The sequence below is a fragment of the Anolis carolinensis genome, chromosome 1, assembly GCF_035594765.1.
Source record: "Anolis carolinensis isolate JA03-04 chromosome 1, rAnoCar3.1.pri, whole genome shotgun sequence".
Lineage (NCBI taxonomy): Eukaryota > Metazoa > Chordata > Lepidosauria > Squamata > Dactyloidae > Anolis > Anolis carolinensis.
This window is the reverse complement of record NC_085841.1, coordinates 114095628-114118825: the sequence shown is the minus strand read 5'-3', so window position 1 is coordinate 114118825 and position 23198 is coordinate 114095628. Positions and strand designations below refer to the sequence as shown.

The window sequence follows — 23198 nt, the reverse complement described above, 5'->3', positions numbered from 1 at the left end:
ATTGAAGCAAGTACTCCTGTGCCTTATATTCCTAAATGGCATAGAAGTTCTCTCATAATTTGGCAACTTGGAGAAGCTGGGGGGGGGGGCTTGAGCATGTTCCATTATTGTATGTGAGGCATACATACAATATATAAATAATGTGGGAATGTTTCCAGAGATTGGTGCTATGATTCTCACGCTTTGGTACAGAAATTAGGTTTCTTCTGCTACATGCCATAATATCACATGAACTGGGTTGGATTGTAACCTTCTGGTGTTAAATAGAACTCTGGAGACCAATCTCAGTGGATTTACTGTAATATTTTTGTATCTTTGTCAGCTTGTAAGTTGCTCATTAAAAATGAAGACTCTTGAAGCATCCAAAGATACAGGTTATTTAAATAACTCCTTTGTGCTGCAGTATTATAGCCAACTGCCTCATTAAACACATTGGGCCTATCCCTGAATAAAGATGAATAGGATTGAGCTAATAATTCACTGAATATTTATTTCACAAGTGTATGATCATTGCTGTAGAATAGAAAGCAAAGCAGTGCATAGATGGCTGTGTTAGATGTGTCTTGATGAGACTGAGAATTCAAATCAGATGCACTTAGTCAATCAACAGGCTTAATTCAAATTAATTAAGACATAAGGAGGATTGCACTTAAATGTTGTCTCTCTTATAAGAACATCAATCACAACGAAGGTCCTAATATCCAGTTAGATGGTACAACTGTCACTGGTTAATTGTCTTTGAACAGTTGCTAAACAAGTTACATTGGTGTCACTTAAAAATGTGCAGCGGAGATTAAACAATGTGATGCAAAGGTCTCTGTAATTTTGCTAAACTAGAGAGGAGTAAGTATCGGATACCGTATCTGAAAAGCTTAGTAGGCCTGCCTGGCATGTCAATGGTGCGCATTGTTATTGGTGAAGACATGAATGACTGATCTTCCCAGTCCAGGCGGAAATGCGAACTTGCTTGGGATGACAAAGACAAAGTTCTTCTGCTTATATTGACCCTTTCTTTTCCCAGGGGAAGAACCAATCTGCTTATTCTCCTTCTTATGCTAAGCAGTTTGCGGGAAGGTTGGCAGGGATCCAGTACCAACGTCTAATGGGTGTTTTGCACCTGCTCCGGGTCCTTCCCTCATTTGTGTAAAGCAAAATAAAATCACTCTAATGAGCAGAGATGCATATATTAAGAAAACGGAAAATAGGAGGACTGGGAAGTAGCAGAACAAAGGAAACTGCCAAACCCCTTGGACCTTTGGGGGTGTAGTGGGGTGGGGCGAGTGGTGTTGGGATCCTGAAATGGTTGTTTTTCTGCGGAAATGCTTTTCAAAACCGGTCATCCGTTCAAAATGTGGGTGTGTAACTTGAAATACAGAACACGACCCACCAGAAATTGGGAGTGATTCCGGAATATGTTCTGCTTTCATCTCTAATGCACAAACACACATTATTAAAATGCAGCTTCCTTGTTTGCAAGCAAGTAAGCTGCATTATTAGTGCTGATTTATTTGTCAAGTTCTGTTTGTTAATCTCTCTAATATATGTTTATAGTGACTAACATCACCCTTCTGGATCCAAACAAATCGGTCAGTTTGTTTTCTAATATCGATGTCTATATTCTAATACAGTGATTTCAGACTCATTTTCACTGAGGGCCACATCAGCTTTATAGTGGTCTTGAAAGGGCCATTTGCAATTGTAAGACTGTATAAATGTAACTTTGTTACCCAGGCACTGATGTAGCAGGTTTGACGTGTGTAATAATAGCAAGAATGTATATTAAATAATGTCTAGAATGTATACTAAAAAATGATGCAGAAAGGAGAAAGAATGTGCATCCCACTTCCCATTATCAGCTTCTGAGGAATTTGGAGAAAAATGCATAGACAACCCTAAAACTCTTGAATTGTTGCACATTTATTGATTGAAATAAAAACATTGTGCTGGGAGGAAAATTTCACAGAGATGTTCCTAATTTGAAAGCAAGGACATTCGAAGGGCTGAGTCTTCATTTTATGTTTTAGCAGTTGGCAAACTTCAGCAGTCTTTTCCACTTCAGATGTCCCGTGAAAAGCATATCAAACTATTTTTGTTCTCACTTTCTCTATGGTTCAAGTGTTGGATGACTTTGGTTATCTTTATTGCCCATGGAACCATGCAAATACTGCAGAATTTTGAACAAAGGGAAGTGGATGAGGTAATCGGTTTAGCACAAATGTTTCTCCATTAATTTTGGGACAAATCTGAACTATTCAGACATTTTCCTGTTCCAAATGTTAGCCAAGTTAATATTTGAACAAATGTCAAAAGAAGGAGGGAGTTGTTGCTGCCGGTGGAGCAGGTGCAGTTAAAACATCCTTCAGAATTTGTAATCTTCATTTTCAGAGTAATTTACTTTGGGTATATTGTAGCATGAACAATCAAGGGTAACGTCATTATCTGAAGTTACTCTTGAGTATCTTGAGCTCTAATTGAATTGTTTATTTCTTGTTGTTCCATTTAGATCAGACCTCACTGTTCCTTCTTCTTCTTCATCATCCAATCCCATGTGTATATATACAACACACACACAATTTACTATTGAGAATAACATTCTATGTATCAGATGGAGTGGACTATAATCTATGAAGATGTTATGCTATAATGCATTTGTTTGCCTTTCAATTCTCACAAGGCTCATTGTTTTGTTCCAGACTTAATGCCTATTAATTTTTGTTTTCTGGCCTCATCTGAGGGCTCATCTTAGATTATGGCTATCTTCACTATAATCCTGTGGGATGGATTAAGTTTAGAAATGGCTTCTTCACATCCAAGGAGGAGGACTGCCTCATATGTTACAAATTTATTTATTTCGTATCAGAAGCATTGCATAATAAATACATTTAATACTGATAAAATATAGGGATCACAACTTGCTAAATAGATTTAGACCAGAAACGGGCAAGAGCGACTGCATTGTCTGTAGCTTTAAACAGTTCTTCCTCTGTACATGAGTCTGGGCATTGTGGGCAAGCATACAGATGCAGAGTTGTTTTTCTGCTCCACAGTCGCACAGGTGGAGGATTCCTCTAGGTCAGGGGTCCCCAAACTTTTTAAACAGGGGGCCAATTCACAGTCCCTCAGACCGTTGGTGGGCCGGATTATAGTTTTTTAAAAAAAACTATGAACAAATTCCTATGTACACTGCACATATCTTAATTTGAAGTAAAAAAAAAAAGGGGGGGGGGACAAATACAGCCTCAATGTTAATCATCATCATCATCATCATCATCAAAATAATAAATAGGGTTGGAAGAGACCCCTTGGGCCATCTACTCCAACCCCCTTCTGCTTTTGTGCACCAAAACATAATCAAAGCACCCCTGACAGATAGACACCCAATAATAATAATAATAATAATAATAATAATAATAATAATAATAATAATAATACCACCATAATAAAAATGGTTGGAAGATACCCCTTGGGCCATATAGTCCAACTCTCTTCTGCCTTTGTGAACCAAAACATAAAGCACCCCTGACCAACAACAAAAACAACAAGAAAAACAATACTGTAATAATCAGGGTTGGAAGAGATTGCTAATCTTCAAGAAAAATAAATCCAGACAGGGCTGCAGAGGAGGGAGTCTGTTTGGCAAGATAAGACGGGAGGCCTCTTCCTTTTACCATAGGCATGCCTCCATTATTGTTTCCCCTCCTCCATCGCTGAGGAAGGCACACACCAGGTGAGGGAGGAGGCGGGAAAGAAGCGTGCAAGGCGAGCGAGGAGGCAGGAAAGGCACGCAGCTTTCCATCCTCCCTCGCCCCATGCTCGCCTTCCTTGGCGGCAATGGGAAAGCTGCTGGCTGGGCGATGGAGGACAGGCGCACGCCTTTCCCTTGCCTCGTGTGCACCTTTATCAGCAGCAGCAGCGGGAAAGGTGCACGCGGGGCGAGGAAAAGGCGTGCACCTTTCTCTCCTCCCTCACCCCGCGCGCACCTTTCCCTCTGCCTTCCTCAGCGGCGGCAATGGGAAAGCTGCCCTTGGGACGAGGGAGAAAAGGCGCACGCCTTTTCTTCGCCCCTTGCGGCCCTTCCTCAGCGGCAGTGGCAGGAAAGGTGCCCGTGGGGGGAGGGAGACAAGAAAGGCGTGCGCCTTTTCCCCCTTCTCCTTCACGCTACATGCACCTTGCTTGGTGGAGGAGGAGGGAGCCACTGCCTCCGGGGGCCGGATAAATGGCTCCGGTGGGCCGCATGTGGCCCGCGGGCCGTACTTTGGGGACCCCTGCTCTAGGTAGTGCCATTTTGTCAAGCTGTCTTTTGATCTGCCAACTCCGCTTCTGAGTCTGTTCAGGGAAATCCACGTTGCCCATCCTTGGTTTGCCCCTGGAGGAAGACCCTCATGGGAGGGGGGCATCCAGTTGGAGTTGCCTGATTTTGCTGCCCACAGGGATATTCTTGCTGTTGCTGGAGAAACATTAAGAGGAGTGGTGGTTCTCATGAAATTTTTCCTTGATTTAAGTCTACTGGGAGGAGGCTGATAGCCATACAGTGGGTGGCTTTCACAATGTTCAACTTTATTTTTCTCACAATTGGCAGCAACTTCCCATCACACACCGCCCGGGGGGGGGGGGGGGTGTCAGTGCCAGCTAGCTTATAGAGTCTATCAACAGGGGTAGGTTTAAGACATCCCATGATTATTCTACACATCTCATTCAATGCTATATTCGCGTGCTTCGTGTGGGCAGATTTATGTTACAAATTCAAAGTTCTGTGTGTACCGGTAGTTATGTATGTGAAAACGCATACAGCAACCATGTACACATAACAGAGCTGGGAACAGTTGTATTTTGGAGTGGGGTATTATATTGTTTTATATACTGTAAAACCTGATGTTATTGTACACCACCCTGAAATTATATGAGTATTGCCAGATGAGGACTATTTAAACAAACAAACATATCTTTGGATCCTGGCCTATAAATTGTCATTTACCTTTCTGTCCAGTAAAATATGCCCTAAAAACATTGCTTCACTAATTGCTTTGGAAAGAACAAATACTTTAAAAACTGTCTTGGAGATTAAATGAAGAACTTGGGCATGCTGGTGTTTCTATTTTTAAAGGCAGAGAATTTAATTATGACATTGGTGGACTGATACTGCATAGCACGTTTTGCTGTTGAAACAAGATGTCCTTTTTCAAATGAAACCCCTTTTTGAATTGGCTGTGAAAATGAAAAATTAGGCCACAAATAGAAAGCTATTAAGTGTATGTATGATTTCCTGTTGGCAGTCCTGCCTATTTTTCTTTAGAATGATTGGATTTTTTTTGTATAATGCTAAAAGCATATTCATTAAGCAAGTAGTCTGTTTTTTGTGTGTGTTTTTTAAAGTTATCAGTCATTTTATATACTGTATATGTGTGTGTGTTTATTACCATATGTGTTATTGTTGTGTGCTTTCAAATTGTTTCCAGCTTATGGGAATCCTAAGGTGACACCTTTATGGGGTTTTCTTGACAGGGTTTGTTCAGAAGGGATTTACCATGGTCTTCCTCCATGGTGTGACTTGCCCAAGGTCACTTTGTGGATTTCATGGTTGAGGAGGGATTTAAATCCTGATCTCCAGAGTTGTAGTCCAACACACAAACCACTATACTACACTAGCTCATTTCATATATGTTTATATATGTATTGTAAGCATAGTGCAGTTAGAACTCTGTGCCGGTGTATGCCTGTAGATACAGAGCACTACACTTATTATTTTCTAGAATTAAAAAGAAATTATTTGATCTGGTTGCTTATAGATAATGTCCAATGTGAGAGAAGATGCTTACATCACAATGATATTAAGCATGAGCTAGACTGAGATTGCCAACCTTTTTGCCGACCTGCTCTGTCTGCACCAGATTAAGAACTGTGAAAGACCTGAATTCAGTGATTCCACAATGAACAGGAGTTAGAGAGTATTGGAACGCATACTGAGCACTGCTTCCTTTCCTACAACCCGTGCTACTTTTTGAAAAGCTGTTTCCTATTCATTTGATTTTTCATCCATTTGGTGGAAATATTTTATGTTTCTTGAGCAGCTATAACCCTTTAGATCAGAACTTTCCAAACATTTCATGTTGGTGTCATACTTTTTAGACATGCATAACTTTGCAGTGTAGCAATTCAGTTTTCCTAGCAAAAAGGAAGTTAAACCAACCCCTTATCAGAGATACAGACACATACTGTACATACATTGTAATACTGAAATATGTGGGAACACAACCTATCTCATGAAAACTTTTCTTTTATATATTTAAATATACATGATTTGTAAGATAATAGCATACATTTTCAATTTTTTGTCATGTCTCATTACATTTGTGCAACACACACACACTAATATGTCGCAACACACAGTTTAGAGAACTCTGTTTTAGATGGTTGCAGACCGTAGTTCCCATAACCCTCACCACTCGCTATCCTAGCCAGGGCTGTTGGGAGCTTAAGTTTGGAAACACTTGCAAGAATGTGCTTGGCCATACTGTTATGGCACCATCTTCATGTTCTATTGAGTCTTTTATGCCTTACCCAAGATCCTACATCCCAATTTTCCCTTTTGCTCAAACTATTATCTAATATCTGTTTTCTGTGCATCCACCAGTTCTACGCATCCTTCTTCGGGGCGTCATGCTTTCCTTATAGAAGTGAGCTATCTTCTTTAAACTGTCTTTCTGCTCCAGTTTCTTTGGCATTTCACTTTAATCTTTAATCTTTGTAATATAATTTCTGAAAACAAACCTATTCACTGAACATCATTGAATTAGCAGAGAAAGAAGGTAGGCAACTTAAAGCAGGTAGCAAAATACATTTGCCTAATATAGTGTAATGTACCTTTATAGAATGGCAATGAAAGTAGGGAGAAAGAGACAATGTAATATTATCCGAACTCCCACTGATTTTTAGGATTGTTTTTTAAGACCTCAAAGATGTCCAATATCAGGTTTGAGATCATGTGGGTGGGACACCTCCTCCATGTTTAAGTCCCTTATCATTTGAAATTGCTGTTATCTTCAGGGAAGGAAGAGGACACAAATCTAATGTGTCCTTAATCTTTTCTGCTCTCCAGAGCGAAGGGGCTGGTGTCCTATAACTTCACATTATCCTGGTTTACTTTGGCAGCTCTCCTGCTTCCAAAATAAAAAGAGGTCAAGAGATTTCTTGTACCATATCTAGTCTGGCGGTAAGACAAATAAAATCATAATGGAATATGGATCCCCCGGTGCCGCAGTGGTTTAGTCCCTTGTACCAGCAGGACTGCTAACCGACAGGTCGGCGATTCAAATCTGCAGAGAGCGGGTGAGCTCCCTCTGTAATTTATTTATTTATTTATTTACAGCATTTATATTCTGCCCCTCTTACCCCGAAGGGGACTCAGGGCGGATCACATTACACATATAGACAAACATTCAATGCCTTTTAACATAGAACAAAGACAAGACAAACATAGGCTCCGAGCGGGCCTCGAACTCATGACCTCCTGGTCAGAGTGATTCATTGCAGCTGGTTGCAGCTGGCTTGCTCTCCAGCCTGCACCACAGCCCGGGCCCATGGGAAGCTTCCCATGGGGGGACATGAGAGAAGCCTCCCACAAGGATGGTTAAACATCCAGGCGTGACCTGGGCAATGTTCGTGCAGATGACCAAATCTCTCGCACCAGAAGAGACTTGCAGTTTCTCAAGTCGCTCCTCTCACTATGCTGCTGCTCAGTCGCATAGACGTTTCCGATTCTTCGTGACCTCATGGACCAGTCCACGCCAGAGCTCCCTGTCGGCCGTCACTGCCCCCAGTTCCTTCAAGGTCAAGCCAGTCACTTCAAGGATACCGTCCATCCATCTCGCCCTTGGTCGGCCTCTCTTCCTTTTTCCTTCCATTTTCCCCAGCATCATGATCTTTTCCAAGCTTTCCTGTCTTCTCATGATGTGGCCAAAATACTTCAGCTTTGCCTCTAATATCCTTCCCTCCAGTGAGCAGCTGGGCATTATTTCCCGGAGTATGGACTGGTTGGATCTTCTTGTGGTCCAAGGCACTCTCAGGATTTTCCTCCAGCACCAGAGTTCAAAAGCATCTATCTTTCTTCGCTCAGCCTTCCTTATGGTCCAGCTCTTACAAACATAGGTTACTATGGGGAATACCGTTGCTTTGACTATGCGGACCTTCGTTGCCAGTGTGATGTCTCTGCTCTTCGCTATTTTATCAAGGTTGGCCATTGCTCTCCTCCCAAGAAATAAACGTCTTCTGATTTCCTGGCGGCAGTCTACATCTGCAGTGATCTTCGCACCTAGAAATATGAAGTCTGTCACTGCCTCCACCTTTTCTCCTTCTATTTGCCAGTTATCAATAGGTGTAGTTGCCATGATCTTGGTTTTCTTGATGTTTAACTGCAACCCAACTTTTGCACTTTCTTCTTTCACCTTGGTGATAAGGCGCCTCAGCTCCTCCCCACTTTCAGCCACTTTCCATATTTGCTGGCATATGGCATGCATCACCTTGATAGCATCACCTTCCAAGATTTTAAACAACTCAGCTGGGATCCTGTCTCACTATATTTTATATATATATATGGTTGTGCATGTAACTTGTGCCTATCTTTGTATATTTGTAGATCCTGTTTTGTTTTAAGACCTTACAAAACAAGATTGACAAAGTACAATTATGTCAGGTTAAAAATGCCTTTGAATGGTGTTTAGCACACAAAGTTGTCTCTCTCCTGTGGTTGCATTGTTCTTGAATTGTAATTGGATCATCTTTTTTATTGATGTCAAAACCTGTCAATCAATCCAATGATACTGTTGTTCCATCACTCTTCATTGTTCAATAATTTCCTCCTATACAGTCCTGATATTGTAAAGCACAGAAAGGTTTCATGAGAACACAAAACTTGCACCACTGAACATTTGTTTCAAAAAACAAAAAATACAGTACACATGTGCTAGATAGGGCAAACACAAGTAAAAAAAAGTGAAGCTGTGTAGAAGATTGATCCCAGCAATTTGCATCAGTAAAATTTCAATATGGTTCAGTTGCCGCAAAGTCTGAAAGTAATCGGTCCAAGATTGGTATGCTTCTGTTTCTATAAACAATGCTGTTGTCATGAGACAACAGGTTGGTATATATTTAGTGGGAACGTTAGCCTTATTCAGTATGGCAGCTGTGCTTTCACAAATCCTAAGTGCTTTAGGTCTAGTTGGTACTTATAATCTCTGATGACATAGACCTGAACTCAGAATTGACCCACAGGAAACCTTCAGTGTTGAAAGATACTTAAACCTTGGCAATGCTTCATCTTGCTTTGGAGAAACTGCATAGCAGACTTGCTTTGAAATGCAGTTTTTAAAAAGACGGTTCAATAGTAAATGCAGCAGTGAATGAGTCATTCTGGGATATTCTTGGATTTCATTATCCAGAAGCAGATTACATCATTGCCTCATTACTCTGAAGTACTAATTCATTTTGCCAGTTCAGCTTTCCTTTTTGCCTGCTCTCATATCATGTTCCCATAAGTGACTACTCTTAAGATGTGAGCTAGCTTCTGATTCTGTTGCCAGCCTACCCAGCAAACTCTTTTGGGGCAGTGGACAGCTTTTTGCTTTGCAAAGCCTTGAATCCATCTGGTGCTTTAACACGTTTAATACCACCTTATTACAAAGAGAAACAGCATGTTGCGGTGGCTTGAACATTTGACTAAGATTCTTGGAGATCAGAGCTCAAATGCTTCTGGGTTGCTTTGGGCAAGATATGCTCTGTCGGCCTCAGAGGATGACAATGGCAAATGTCCTTATAATAACTCTTGCCCAGGTAATCCTAGGAAAGGGTTACCGTAAGCCATATTTGACTTGAAGAAACATAGCAAGAACATAGTAAAGACACATCACAAAATAAAGTACAATACGGCCGCTGTATCTGCTTGGGGTATGTTCTCAAACTTCACATGGATATGTAAAGCCATGGATAATAGAAACCCTATTGAAATGTAAGACTTCCAGCCCAGGATTAACAGAGTAGTGCTGGAGGACCTAGTAAATGCCTAGGCCAGTAGTTCTCAACTTGTGAGTCCCTGGATGTTTTTGGCCTTCCAGAAATCATAACAGCTGGTTAACTGCCTGAGATTTTGGGAGTTGTAGGCCAAAACACCTGGAGACCTATAGGTTGAGAACCACTGGCCACCTAGACAGTACATATTTTGTTGGATGTTCATGAATGAAACTGCAGGTAGCAGTCCTGTAGATATAAGGGTCACATTGTAAGGCTCCATGTGCTCCTAAAATATCGATTGTCATTTCAGTTCAGTCTTCCTTAGAAGTGTATGTGAAATGAAGTATAAAATTAAACAAATAAATATCTGCAGGTCAGAAGTAACAAGTTAACAGTAAGATCTCTTTTTTGTTCTGACGGTTCATTTATCATGTCAGAAGCAAACTGAGGGCACAGTTGTAATGTATTTAAAAACACAAAGTTAAAAACTTGTCATTATAATAAATGTCCTTTGACCAGTAGCTCGCCACTTGGAGTGCCTCTGGTATTGCTATAAGAAGGTCCTCCATTGTGCATGTGGCAGGGCTCAGACTGTGTTGTAGTAGGTGGTCTGTGACTTGCTCTTCTCCACACTTGCATGTCATGGACCCCACTTTGTGGTCCCGTTTCTTAATATTGGCTCTGCATCTCATGGTGCCAGAGTGCAGTCTGTTCAGCGCCTTCCAAGTCACCCAATCTTCTGTGTGCCCAGGAGGGAGTATCTCATTTGGTATTAGCCATGGCTTAAGGTTCCGGGTTTTAGCCTGCTACTTTTGGACTCTCGCTTGCTGAGGTGCTCCTGTGACCTTAGATCTCTGTAGATCTTAGAAAACTATTTCTTGATTTAAGGCATTGTTGTGCAAGCTGATATCCGAACAGGGGATGGGCCGGAGATGTCACTGCCTTGGTCCTTTCATTATTGACTGCTACTTCCCAGCTGATGTCAGGTGGTGCAATGCCGGCTAAGCAGTATAATTTCGCCAGTGGTGTGAGGTGTAGACATCCTGTGATAATGCAGCATGTCTCATTAAGAGCTCCATCCACTGTTTTAACATGTTGAGATGTGTTCCACACTGGGCATGCGTACTCAGTAGCAGAGTAGCAAAGCGCAAGGGCAGATGTTTTCACTGTGTCTGGTTATGACCCCCAAGTTGTGCCAGTTAGTTTTCATATGATGTTGTTTCTAGTACCCACTTTTTGCTTGATAGTCAAACAGTGCTTCTGGTAAGTCAGGGTACGGCCCAGGGTAACTCCCAAGTATTTTGGTGCACTGCAATGCTCCAGTGGGGTTCTAGCAATGATGGGTATCAAGTTACATTTCAAAAATAACAAGTGAGAACAAAGCCACTTTATTCGTTTAACAAGTAATGTTTCCTAGTTTAAAATTCCTCTTTTCAAAGGAATTTTGAAAGGAACTTTTCAAGTTTTGTGCCATAAATGTATAAATCCTTAGAATTTTAAGTAACAGAAAGTGATGGGAAAGTAGTGATCAGTGCAGTGATTTAGGATGTACCAAGAACAAACTACTGTTTTATTGATTGAATTTTTATCTTGCCTTTCTCCCAAAGTAAGATTCAAGATGGGTTACAATAATTTTTTTAAAGATGCAACTAAAACATTAATTCATAGAAGTTTTTAAAAAGGAATTAAAATATTGCTATTATTATAAAAACATGATTAAAGAAAATTAAAACATAGTTTCAATAAACGATTAAAATATAGCACATCATTTAAGCACACACTACAGCTCCATAATTAAAATGTAAAGATTTGTCTTAAATAATAGCATTTTCACTTGTCAATAGAAAGGGAGCAGGGCAATCGAGAGAGAGAGAGAAAGAGAGAGAAAGAGAGAGAGAAATTGTAAAAATGGTGGAGTGAGATAAAGCATTATTGATTCTTTCCCTTCTCATTTCCCTTTTCCTGGTTATTTAAGAGTTTTGTCTGAGATTTGGGAAAGTCAAGTTCCTGTCACCATAGAGATGGATGATCTTGGGCCAGTTTTGACTCTCAACCATCCTGCCTCAGAGGATTGTTGTAAGGATAAAGATGGGAAAAAGAGAACCAATGTGCTGTGCCTAGATATCATTTGTGGAAAGGCAGGATAGAAATTCATGTAAAAGATAATTCATGTAAAAGATAATGTGTAAGAACTACAAAAGGTGACCAGAGGGACATCTGCAGGGGAGAATCAGCTGGTCAGTGGAGACATCTAACCATTCTTTCCAGCCTGTGCTGGGCTGTGGCACAGGCTGGAAAGCAAGCCAGCTGCAACAAATCACTCTGACCAAGAGGTCATGAGTTCGAGGCCAGCCCGTGCCTGCTTCTTGTCTCTGTCTCTGTTCTATGTTATGGCATTGAATGTTTGCCTTTATGTGTGCAATGTGACCCGCCCTGAGTCCCCTTCGGAGTGAGAAGGGCGGAATATAAATGCTGTAAATAAATAATTCTTCTTGACCATCGAGTTTCTTCTGTAGGTGTAGTTTCTTCCTTTCATCCCCAGCTGTTTCTAACCCAGGGTTTGTCAAGCTGAGTGATAAGACCAGAAGTATGCCTGAATAAGTTGTCATAATATTTGCGAAGGTAACAGGCCGTTCCAACCGAAGATTCACTTTGATTTTTAATCTCCTGAAGATACAACTTTTGCCCAGTCATATGGGAAGAAACTGCAGACCCTTGTCATTGCTTCACTGCAGTGCTAAACACCTGTTTCTGTTTTTAGAGCCAAAATCAGTATTTTCCAAAGCATACACCAGAGAGCTGAGCATGACTCTGAAAGAAGCATCATGATGCATTCTTCATGCTTTTTCCACTTCCTGCTCCTTCTGCTTTCTTGCAGCCCCTTTGAAGAATAGACTTTGTTTCTTATCATGCAGAAAATGTGTTTCCGTGGATTGGTAAGTCAGAATTCTAACAACCTTGGCTTCATGTACCTTCAGACCATTTATTTTTTCTTGGCTTCTTCATAAATGGTCTGATAATGGACAAACTGTGGCTTTATGACTCCTGGCTGCACTTGTATCCCTCTAAACCCCCTTTACTATTCTCTGTACTTCCAGAGATGGAAGAGTAAGGAGCTTCCCTCACTTGAAGAACAGGTATTGAAAATGTTTGACTTCATAGAGTTGGACAATTGATAACTTTGTTAAAGGGTGGGAGCCTTTCCTGCCATTCATTTGGGAGAGAGGAAAAAGGATAATTGCAAACTTTGGAGATTAATTGTTTATTTTTTTAAAAAAAAAACTGTGATGGCATTCCCGAGCCTTTGGCAAAAACTATAGTGTCTAGCCTTACTTGGGGGCTATCTGTATACCTTCTGTTAAGATCAAGACCCTTAACATACAGAGGCACTTTAGGCAAGGTGAAAAGATAACCAAAATGAGTTTACTGAATAAAGGGTTAACTCCACCTGGGACTATTACAGGATAGCTTAAAACAATACATTACAAAAGGAGATTTTGCTGGTTGCAATAGTCTCTCTGGAGTCCTTGAAAGTCTTTTGCCTCTGATGCAGAGTGATGGTTTACAAGCTGGGGCTCATAAACTATCTCAGCCTTCTTTCTTATGAAACATAAGCTGGTCAAATGCTTCTGTTGTCTCTGGGACTGGTGGTATATGAATACTGCTGAGTGCAGGTGCTAAGGATGCCTGTTTTAGATTGCCTGGGCATAAGATTACCAGACATTGATCAGACCTCTAGTCTCTGTAGCTCTACTGTAGACAAAATAAAAGCCTAGCAGGAGAGCTCTATACAGGCAAATAGAATAGACCAACTCACAACCTCTGAGGATGCCTGCCATAGATGTGGGCGAAACGTCAGGAGAGAATGCTTCTGGAACATGGCCACACAGCCCGAAAGACACACAACAACCCTGTGATCCTGGCCATGAAAGCCTTCGACAACACATAGACCAACTAAGGCTGGCCTCTAGGGGGATTTTATGCTCCACCCAAAAACTAATACAAAGGGAGGTATCTACACTTTGGAAAAACCTATAAATGGGGAACTGAAGCAAAGGAGAGGAAAAGGCAGAGCCAAGACTTCACAAAAACTAAAAGTAGAAGTGTGTGAATATACACACATCCACACACACATAGGGTAGGCCCTCCACATTTGCTGATATGACTTTCATGGCTTTGGTTATTTTTAAATTGCATTAAAATGTTCCCTCTGGGAATCTCAATATCCTCCAATGTGATTTTAGCTTGAAGTTGACCATAGAACTGTGCTGGAGGTCAGTTCTAGAGAGATGTTCTCTCAGGTAAAATGTTTATTTGCAGTTTTTCACTTTTATGTGTTTCCTATGTCCTTAACCCCATTGAATGGAGGGCTGAATGTGTGTGTGTGTGTGTGTGTGTGTGTATGTATATGTGTGTGTATATATATATATATACACACACACACACACACACAGACACACACACACACAGCAAGTATGTATGCATTTAGGACTGTTAATTGAAAGTTGCAGTTGGTGAGGTCTGAGTTCTCTTTGGTAGTGGCTAAAGACCTTGTAAAACTACAATTTCCATTATTCCATAGTATTGAGTCATGACAGTTAAAGTGGTGTCAAACTACATTATTTCTAGTGTTATTTATTTATTTATTTCCTCCCGTAGGGGATTCAAGGCGGCTAACAATCAGACACTTTGATCAATTTAAAAGAAAACAAAATATAGTTAAAATACAATAAATACGATTAACGTGCATTTTGAATCTCCCAATCCCCACCCCTCAAAGTTTTGTGAGCTTTAAGATCTGCCAGGAAGGCCCTCCTCTTGGCCCCCCCTCTGCCTCAAACACAGCTGGCGGGGACGAGACAGGGCCTTCTTGGTGGTGGCCTCCCGCCTTTGGAATGCCCTCCCAAAGGAGACCAGGTTAGCCCCCTCTCTTCAAGCTTTCTGGGAACAACTAAAAGCATGGTTTTTTGGACAAGACTTTGGACCTTACTTACTAAACCTGAGGCCGTAGTGATCTATTTTGTTAGCGCTTTATGGACGAAGACAGTGCACATCCTGTTATACTCACAGCTTTGCTGCATTGTTGGATTTTAATTGGTAGGGGTGTATGTTATTTTATGCAATTGTTGTTTTGTGAACTTAGTTTGTTATTGTTTTATTTGTTATGTATCTTGTTGTATTTTGTGTATACTTTTTGTGAGCTGCTCTGAGTCCCTTGGGGGAGATGGTGGCAGAGTACAAATAAAGTTTGTGTGTGTGTGTATACACACACACACACACACACATCACCCACAACCTCCCCAGCCACATCTGTATTCTCCTTCTTCAAATGCCTGACTGCAGGATGTATTAAATGCATCCGTAAGAGAGAGAGAGGAAAATGCTAGTGCAGCAATCAGAATGAAAGGAGGGGAGAAGATAATATTAAACATAACAGGTTAAAGCATTAATCTGGTTGGATTAGAAGCCTGAAAAATTGTGTTAAATGGGTAATTTTAAACATCCACCCACAATATTGCTTTGTCTGTCAGTGGACAGTTTTGGATTTATCAAATACGTAGTTTACATATGCTGGTGCCCAAGGTGTGGGAGAAGAGACTGGCAATTGTGGTTTGTTTTATGTAGACATTTTAAATCCCTAAAATCACATAGCTCGGCTGTTTGGGTTACACAAGTACCAGTTTTAAAATGCCCCTTTTCCTTAGGAAAATAGGATGATTTCATCCTTGTTAAGTTACTGGTGCACAGTAAAAAGTGTATTATTCCGTCTGTGATATTTTTTAAATGGTTTTAAATTTCACTGTAAAGAAAGTTTAAAATATTTATTTACTGTAAAATTTTTTACATTACAATACATTTTATTGTGCATTCCTTTGGTGATTCTGGTGGACACAAAAGTGATTCTTATTTGCTGAAATAACAACAAATTAGATACTGTAAAAATGACAGTATTAGAAATATCAGGAACAGATACAGGCAGTACCCAAGTTACAAACATCCGACTTACAAATTTATTTTTTTGTGTGTGTCAGGAGCAACTTGAGTCGCTTCTGGAGTGAGAGAATTGGCCGTCTGCAAGGACGTTGCCCAGGGGACGCCCGGATTTTTTGATGTTTTTACCATCCTTGTGGGAGGCTTCTCTCATGTCCCCGCATGGAGCTGGAGCTGATAGAGGGAGCTCATCCGCACTCTCCCCGGGTGGGATTCGAACCTGGCAGCTTTCAGGTCAGCAACCCAACCTTCAAGTCACTTAGTCCACTACGCCATCTGGGGGCTCCATGACTTGTAAGTATGTATGACTTACAAATGACTCATAGTTAAGAATGACAGTGGGACAACAGGAAGTGAGAGAAATCGACCCCTCAGAAGGTAAATTCACTCCTGGAAGAGTTATCATGGGAAAAAGGTGTTTCCATTGCAGGTTTTTCACCAATCCTTGTTTCCACAATAAGTCACATTTTTCGAAATTCAATTATCCCAGGGACAGAGAGGAAATCTTCTGAATGGGGCACAGACACAAAGAAAACACCATCGGGGTGTTCACCCTTCCCTATGCTATCCAAAGCTTATATATAGGCTGGAGTTACACTTTAAAACTGTGTCTGTTCCGACTCACATACAAATTCAACTTAAGAACCATCCTACAGAATCTATCTTGTTCATAACTTGGGACTGCCTATACTGTAAATGACAACAACAAAATAGATTTTTACCGTAAATAGGAATAGTAGAAATATTAACCATAGATACTATAAAAAACAACAAAGAGCAATAATTTCTATCAGAATCAGTGTTCTGAAATGTAACAAATAGACCTCTCATGCACGTGATATAAAATCTGGGGCCATTTCAACAAGATTGTTTAGCTTTTATTGTAACAAATACACTCTTCCAGATGGAAACTTCATGTTGAGTTCTATATGATACCTGTCTCTGTGTTTCTGCTTCCAAGTTGCCTGTCAATTTATGGCAACCTCATGAATGCCATAGCGTTTTCCTAGGTGGGAGATATTCAGAGTTGGTTTTGCCAGTTTTTTCCTCTGAAATATAGACTACAGCACATGGTATTTATTGGCAGTCTCCCATAAACAGGGCTGACCCTTTTTAGCTTCCAACATCAGACAGGTTCTAGTTCCTAGGGTATTTAATCCCTATATGATATGTAAGTACTGCTAATTTCCTAGCATGTGTATGTTAGATTGTGGGCAGAAGATATGAAGGCACGACTTGTGAAAACTCATCACACAGCCAAACTGTTAAAGTCCTACTTAATTGGACATAGAAATACATGTGCAATTCCTTCTTCCTTTGAAAAATTTGCCAAGGGAATTTGATATAATTATAAACTTGCTAGTCACTTCCATGGTTGCAGCAACATAGCCAGTTATGGCATATGGTATTTTGTGCTACCTCTTTGACTCCTATCTTAAAAAGCGGAGACTTTATATAAGTATCTGTTTCTGCACATGTGAAAGAATATTAAAAACATAGCTTGTATTAATTGCCTGTGTGATCACCCAGATGTGTAAGTGGTCTAGTCCACTGCTTCTTATCTGTGGGTCCTGACCCCAAATGGGGTCGCCTTAGCTCAGTGATTCTCAACCTGTGGGTCCCCAGATGTTTTGGCCTTCAACTCCCAGAAATCCTAACAGCTGGTAAACTGGCTGGAATTTCTGGGAGTTGTAGGCCAAAACACCTGGGCACCCACAGGTTGAGAAACATTACCTTAGCTCAATGTTGGGGTCACGGAAAATTTGGCAGCAGAATGCCACCCATGTACATCCTGTTAGTAACAATGTGCAGTGTTTACAGTAGACTCTGCTGAAAATTGTTTAACTGTACTTCATAAAAAGGAAAATCAGCCTGTTAGGCAAGCCTTTCAAATGCTGATTTATTTTAATTAAATGTGTGGTTTTTATATCCATTTTATATATCTAAATATCTGAATCCACGTAAAAATTTCTTGGCCAATAATGGCTGTGAATGGAAAAAGTTAAAGAAGCCCTGGTATAGTCTCCTGGTGTCTAAATTCTGGGACAGAATAAAGGGAATATGTGGAGAGTCTGGGTTCCTCATTTCTTTGCCTGTGAATTTGGACAGCTCCTTATTCAAGTCAAAGCTTCTGTTTCCCATGGCAAAATAAGTTGTCCATTTTTGTAAGTGATGCACAGGTGATATTTAATTTTTTTAAAAATATGAAAATATTTTGGCCAAACATCCCTCCCTCCCTCCCTCTCTCTCTCTCTTTCTTTCTTTTCTCACATGCACATTCACAGAGAAAGAAAGAGAAAGAAAGAGAGATAGATCCTGCACATTAGGAGATTGAAGGAAGCTGGCATATATTGAAAATGACAATTGGCCATTCATCTTAATATTGTTTCCACAGATTGGCAGTGACTCTCCAACCTTTCAGAGAGTTGACTTTCCAAGCTTATCCAGAAATGCTAGGGATGAGCATGGGATTTTTTTTTCCAAGCAGCTGTGTTGTGCTGGAGAGGTATTCCTTGTATTAAAGTCAGCTCTGTGTTAATACATCATGAAAAGGCTTGTAAGGATTGGTTTTCCTCCTCTTGTTTTGCTGCTACTGCATCACCCAGAACATGGTACTTTCTGTTCCTCTTTGCTGAAATTTGGTTTTGTTGATAGGCATTTGGTGTCTCAGTTGTTTGAATGTCTTTGTGTGTGTGTCTTCAAATTGCCTGTCAACCCATGGAGACCACATTAATTTCATAGTGTTTTCTGAGACAAGGAATGCCCAGAGGTGGTTTTCTCATTTTCTTCCTCTGAAATAGCCTACAGCATCTGGCATTAGTTGGTGGTCTTCACTCCACATGCTAACTAGGTCTGACCCTCCTTAACTTATAAATTCAGGTAGAGTCTGACACCTTTAGCAATGTATTATTTTATATGCTTTTATTATGGGTTTTTTTCTATGACGACTTGTGTTTCTTAAACTGGTTATTGTGGTTAGCTGTCTTAAGCAGCTCAGAAAAAGAAAGATCGAATCTAAAATTAATTTTGCTGCTACTGTTGCATGCCTTCAAGCCATTTCTGACTTTTGGTGACTCTGAGGTTTTTAGCAAGATTTGTTCAGCGGGTGGTTGTACTGGCCCTTCTGAGGATGAGAGATTGTAACTTGCCTAAGGTCACCAAATAGCTTCTCATGGCTGAGTGGGGATTTGAACCCTGGACTCCAGGGCTGTGTTTTGTTGTCCAATAAGGATGTTCTGATGTCCAGGGTGTTATCTGGCATCAAAGACCACACCGGGCACAAATTCAGGTAGATTTAAAGATAAAAAGATTGGGAATTAAAGATACACTCTTGTGAACACAGATTTGGAAACAAACAATATTGAAGCTCAATTATTGTTTCTTATTACTAATCTTAGTTGTTTTCAATTGAATGATTCTGAGAGAGAAAATATTATAACAACAACAACAACGGGATACCACATCATTAAAATAAAAGATGAAACACTATTAAAAGACATACAAAAAGATACACACAGTTAAAATTAAAATCCACTGATAAAATGCAGATTAAAATTCACAACTTAAAAATGACTGGGTAGGCCTGCTGGAAGACATAGGTCTTCAGTTGTGTCTTAAATTCTGACAGCTGATTTAGCTGTCGAGTCTGTTTCGGCAGGTCATTCCACAATCGTGGGGCCACCAATGACAAAGTCCTCTGGGTGACGGTCGCCAGTTGAGTTCTGGCAGGCTGGAGTAGCCAACCCCCAGGCAACTTAAGTATTTCAGGTGGATTGTACGGGATAAGGTGAGCCTGTAGGTAACCTTGACCAAAACTATGTAGGGCTTTAAAGGTCAAAAATAACATTTTGTGGTTTGCCCAGAAATTATTTGGCAGCCAGTGGAGTGACTTTAGTATGGGTGTAATAAACTCACTCCTGGATATTCCTGTAACCAATCTGGCAGCCATATTTTGAATCAACTGAAGTTTTTGACCTTGGTACAGAGACAGCCCAATGTAAAGCACATTGCAAAAGTCCAACCTTGAGATTACTCTTTAGGCCCTCCAAATCTGGGAAGGGGCACAACTGGAGTGTAGCTTAAGATGGTAGTAAGCACTCCTAACCATCGCATCTACCTGAGTTGACATTTGGAGAGATGGAGCACTCCAAAGCTGCGGACACAGTCTTCCAGGGGGAGTGTAACCCCATCCAGAACTCCATCCTTAGATTAGGACTTTTAATGGCAAGCACATCTGCCTTGTCTGGATTCAGTTTCAATTTGTTTTTCGTCATTCAGCCATTTACCTCCTCCAGGCATTTGTTCAGAGGAGGCATGCTGAGGCTGTTTTTGACGGCATGGAGAAATATATTTGGGGGCCATCAGAATACTGATAGCCACAATATTTGTAGGATGCTGCATATCAGCTCCTTTTTTGAGGAGCAGCTGTCTCCAAACACCACCATCTGGAATCTGCCTGAGAAGTATGACTGGAACCACTGCAACACAGTGCCTCCTTTTCCTAACCCCTTAGTCATTCCAAAAGGATACCATGGTCGGTGGTCTTAAAAGCCGCTGAGAAAAGCACCAACAGAGAAACACTCCCCATGTCAGAGACAGAGATCATCCATTAAGGTGACCATAATAGTCTTAATTCCATATCCTGCTCTGAGGCTGGTTTGAAATGGGTCAAGTAAGTGGGTGTCATCCAAGACTTTCCCACATCAAGTGATGTATAAATTATCATCAAAATAGTATGCAAACAGAAGACAGGCATTAAAGAGATCTTCTGGCGTTTCAGGATACAAATCATGGAGAAACTGTAATTGAGGAGGTTTTTTAAGAGTCAGACATAAGGCCATAATGATTAGCAATCCATAAAGACTTAAGGGAAAACTTGATTTTCATACATATGAGACAGAACTTTGTGTTAATGTCATTTCTGTCATAATAACACCTTCACAGAAAGGTCAAATCAATATCTTTCAAGGGCAAATGGAATTGCTGGAAAATATGTAATAAGCAAGTGAAGTTTGTATTGGAGTCCAGATTCAAGTCTGAAGGGGCAGATAAATCTCTGTATAGCAAACATGTAAGTAGATGCTTGCCTGCTCACCTGTAATAAGGCCTGGTCCCTCAGTTGCGGCACAGGAAGGTAGCAGAATGGACTGTAAGAATTGTGTGTACACTTTCTTTTACAGCTTCTACATATAAAACTAGTCTCTGCATGTGCTTGTAAAGCGAAAAACTGTAGCATCGGGGAACACTTCTGTCCCAGCCCATGTAGGCTTTGCATGTGGTTTCTACTTATAGGATTTTAAAAAACAAATGTGTGTTCTGAAATTATACAACCCATTTTGCTATCCTCGCCTATATTAGCAGCCTGAGCTTGAATCTCATCTCCCAAACAACTAAAGGTTTTGTTTTTGTTTTGTCAACTGAATGAGACTGGATTAGGTTGTCGTACACTGTTCCTGGTGTAAGGATGGCAAAATGACAACCGTTGGCATACATGAGCAGGCAGACTAATTAATTTAACTTGGTTTGTTTTTCTAATTAGATGTTCTTCCATGGCTTCACTGTTTACTTTTTCAGTTGGTGGAGGAGGGGGAGATTAATCTTGACAATGAAGGGATCTGGTGCCTGAGTGCGCAAACCAAGTCAGTTTCATGATATGGTTGAGCAGTTGTGAGGCTACAGGTGGAAGGAACTGAGACGCGGATAATTGATGGATACCTGCTTGGGTTTGGAGGCTGTACTTTTAGAGGGGGAGGACAGCAATAAGGGAGGAGGAGGCACAATGCTTCTATCTATTGCTGGAAAGGCTGTGAAGGGGGAGCCAGCTCACAAGTGAGCATCTTGGAGCCACCGGAGGAAAGAAGACGGGCGGTCTCTGAACAGCACAGTGTCTCCGCTCATCGTTTCACACATTCGCTGTGCTGTGGAGTTAGAAATGTAGTACCATTTGCCTGCTGCATTATGATAGTTACCCTTCTGGAAACATGTGGGTAGCATTTAGAAAAAGTATATCCTTTATGTTGCGTGTAGGGATCTGGTGATGCTAGCTTTGCAATCCTCCAGTGTCTGTTGCCACTCCTTCCTCACAATTTCTGAGGATGTTTAGGATGTCTTCTTGTTTTGGTTTCCTAGATGCGGCTGATGTTTTCCTTTTTCTCCTTTCTCTCTCCCCCCTCCTTTCGCCCCTTACCCTGCTCCGATCCATAGGTGCGGAAGATGGCATAGCAACGGATCCCACCTTCCGCCACCAAACTGGAGCCCCCCTGCGCACCGCAGCCGGACCAATGTGACGCTCTTTGTTTGGGGCTGAAGGAGCCGGTCCACCGCTTACCCCATTCTCTCCTAATTCATGAGCCAGCAGGATGTGGTCGCCGTGCTTTCAGAACGCCTTCTCATAGCCGCGTACAAAGGGCAAGTGGATAATGTTGTGCAGCTGATCAACAAGGGTGCCAAGGTAGCCGTTACCAAGGTAACCAGAGGAAAAACTCCTCGCAAATTCCCCAAGAACTAACCTCATTCCCCAACTGATGAATTTCCTTCTGGCTCTGGAGATGTAATTGCTCCTGGAAATGGCAGTTATTGTTCTTTTTCTTCCTCAGGGGAGTAACGTTTAGATATGTAATAATTTTCTTCCGTTTTCTTGCTGTTTTTCTTCACCCCAGGGGGGAAGACGCAAATAGCTTCTGCCAGCAAGGCTTGGAAGAGTGAGGCTGTTAGGCTGCACATTGCTTTTTACAAAATGTGGCAAAAGGGATTGCTGTAAACAGTTCACAGAATGATAATAGAACCCCCCTCCCCCCCATTCCTGTCTATAATTGAGGAATGTTATTTCAGATGGAGATAATATTTGTTTGGGAATAGGAGTATAAATAAAAATCTGATTCCTCTAGGACAGGGCTGCAGCATATATGGCCCTCCAGGGGTGCATCTGCACTGTAGAATTAATGCATTTTGATATCACTTTAACACAGGCATGGGCAAACTTCAACCCTCCAGGTGTTTTGGATTTCAACTCCCACAATTGCTAACAGCCGGTAGGCTGTTAGGAATTGTGGAAGATGAAGCCCAAAACATCTGGAGGTCTGAAGTTGGCCCATGCCTACTTGCAGTTATGGTTCAATGCTATGGAATCTTAAGAGTTATAGTTTTTCAAGGTCTTTAGCCTTCTCTGCCAGAGTGCTCATGCCTCACCAAATTACAACTCGCAT

General features: G+C 41.1%; 1 protein-coding gene across 6 annotated transcripts in view; it reads left to right on the top strand.

Annotated features, from left to right (window-relative positions):
• ankrd6 (ankyrin repeat domain 6) overlaps window positions 1–23198 on the top strand; it is a 133005-nt gene that overhangs the window by 61936 nt on the left and 47871 nt on the right. For 3 of the 6 annotated variants that reach the window (XM_062980776.1, XM_062980784.1, XM_062980780.1), the window contains one exon: window positions 22198–22459. Coding sequence is in view for 1 of the 6 variants with exons in the window: in XM_008119448.3 (XP_008117655.1) it covers window positions 22340–22459 (120 nt within the window). In the remaining 5 variants the exon portion in view is untranslated. Of the gene's footprint in view, window positions 1–21595; window positions 21977–22197; window positions 22460–23198 lie in introns of those variants that run through there. The other 3 variants (XM_062980790.1, XM_062980770.1, XM_008119448.3) reach the window with 3 other exon arrangements.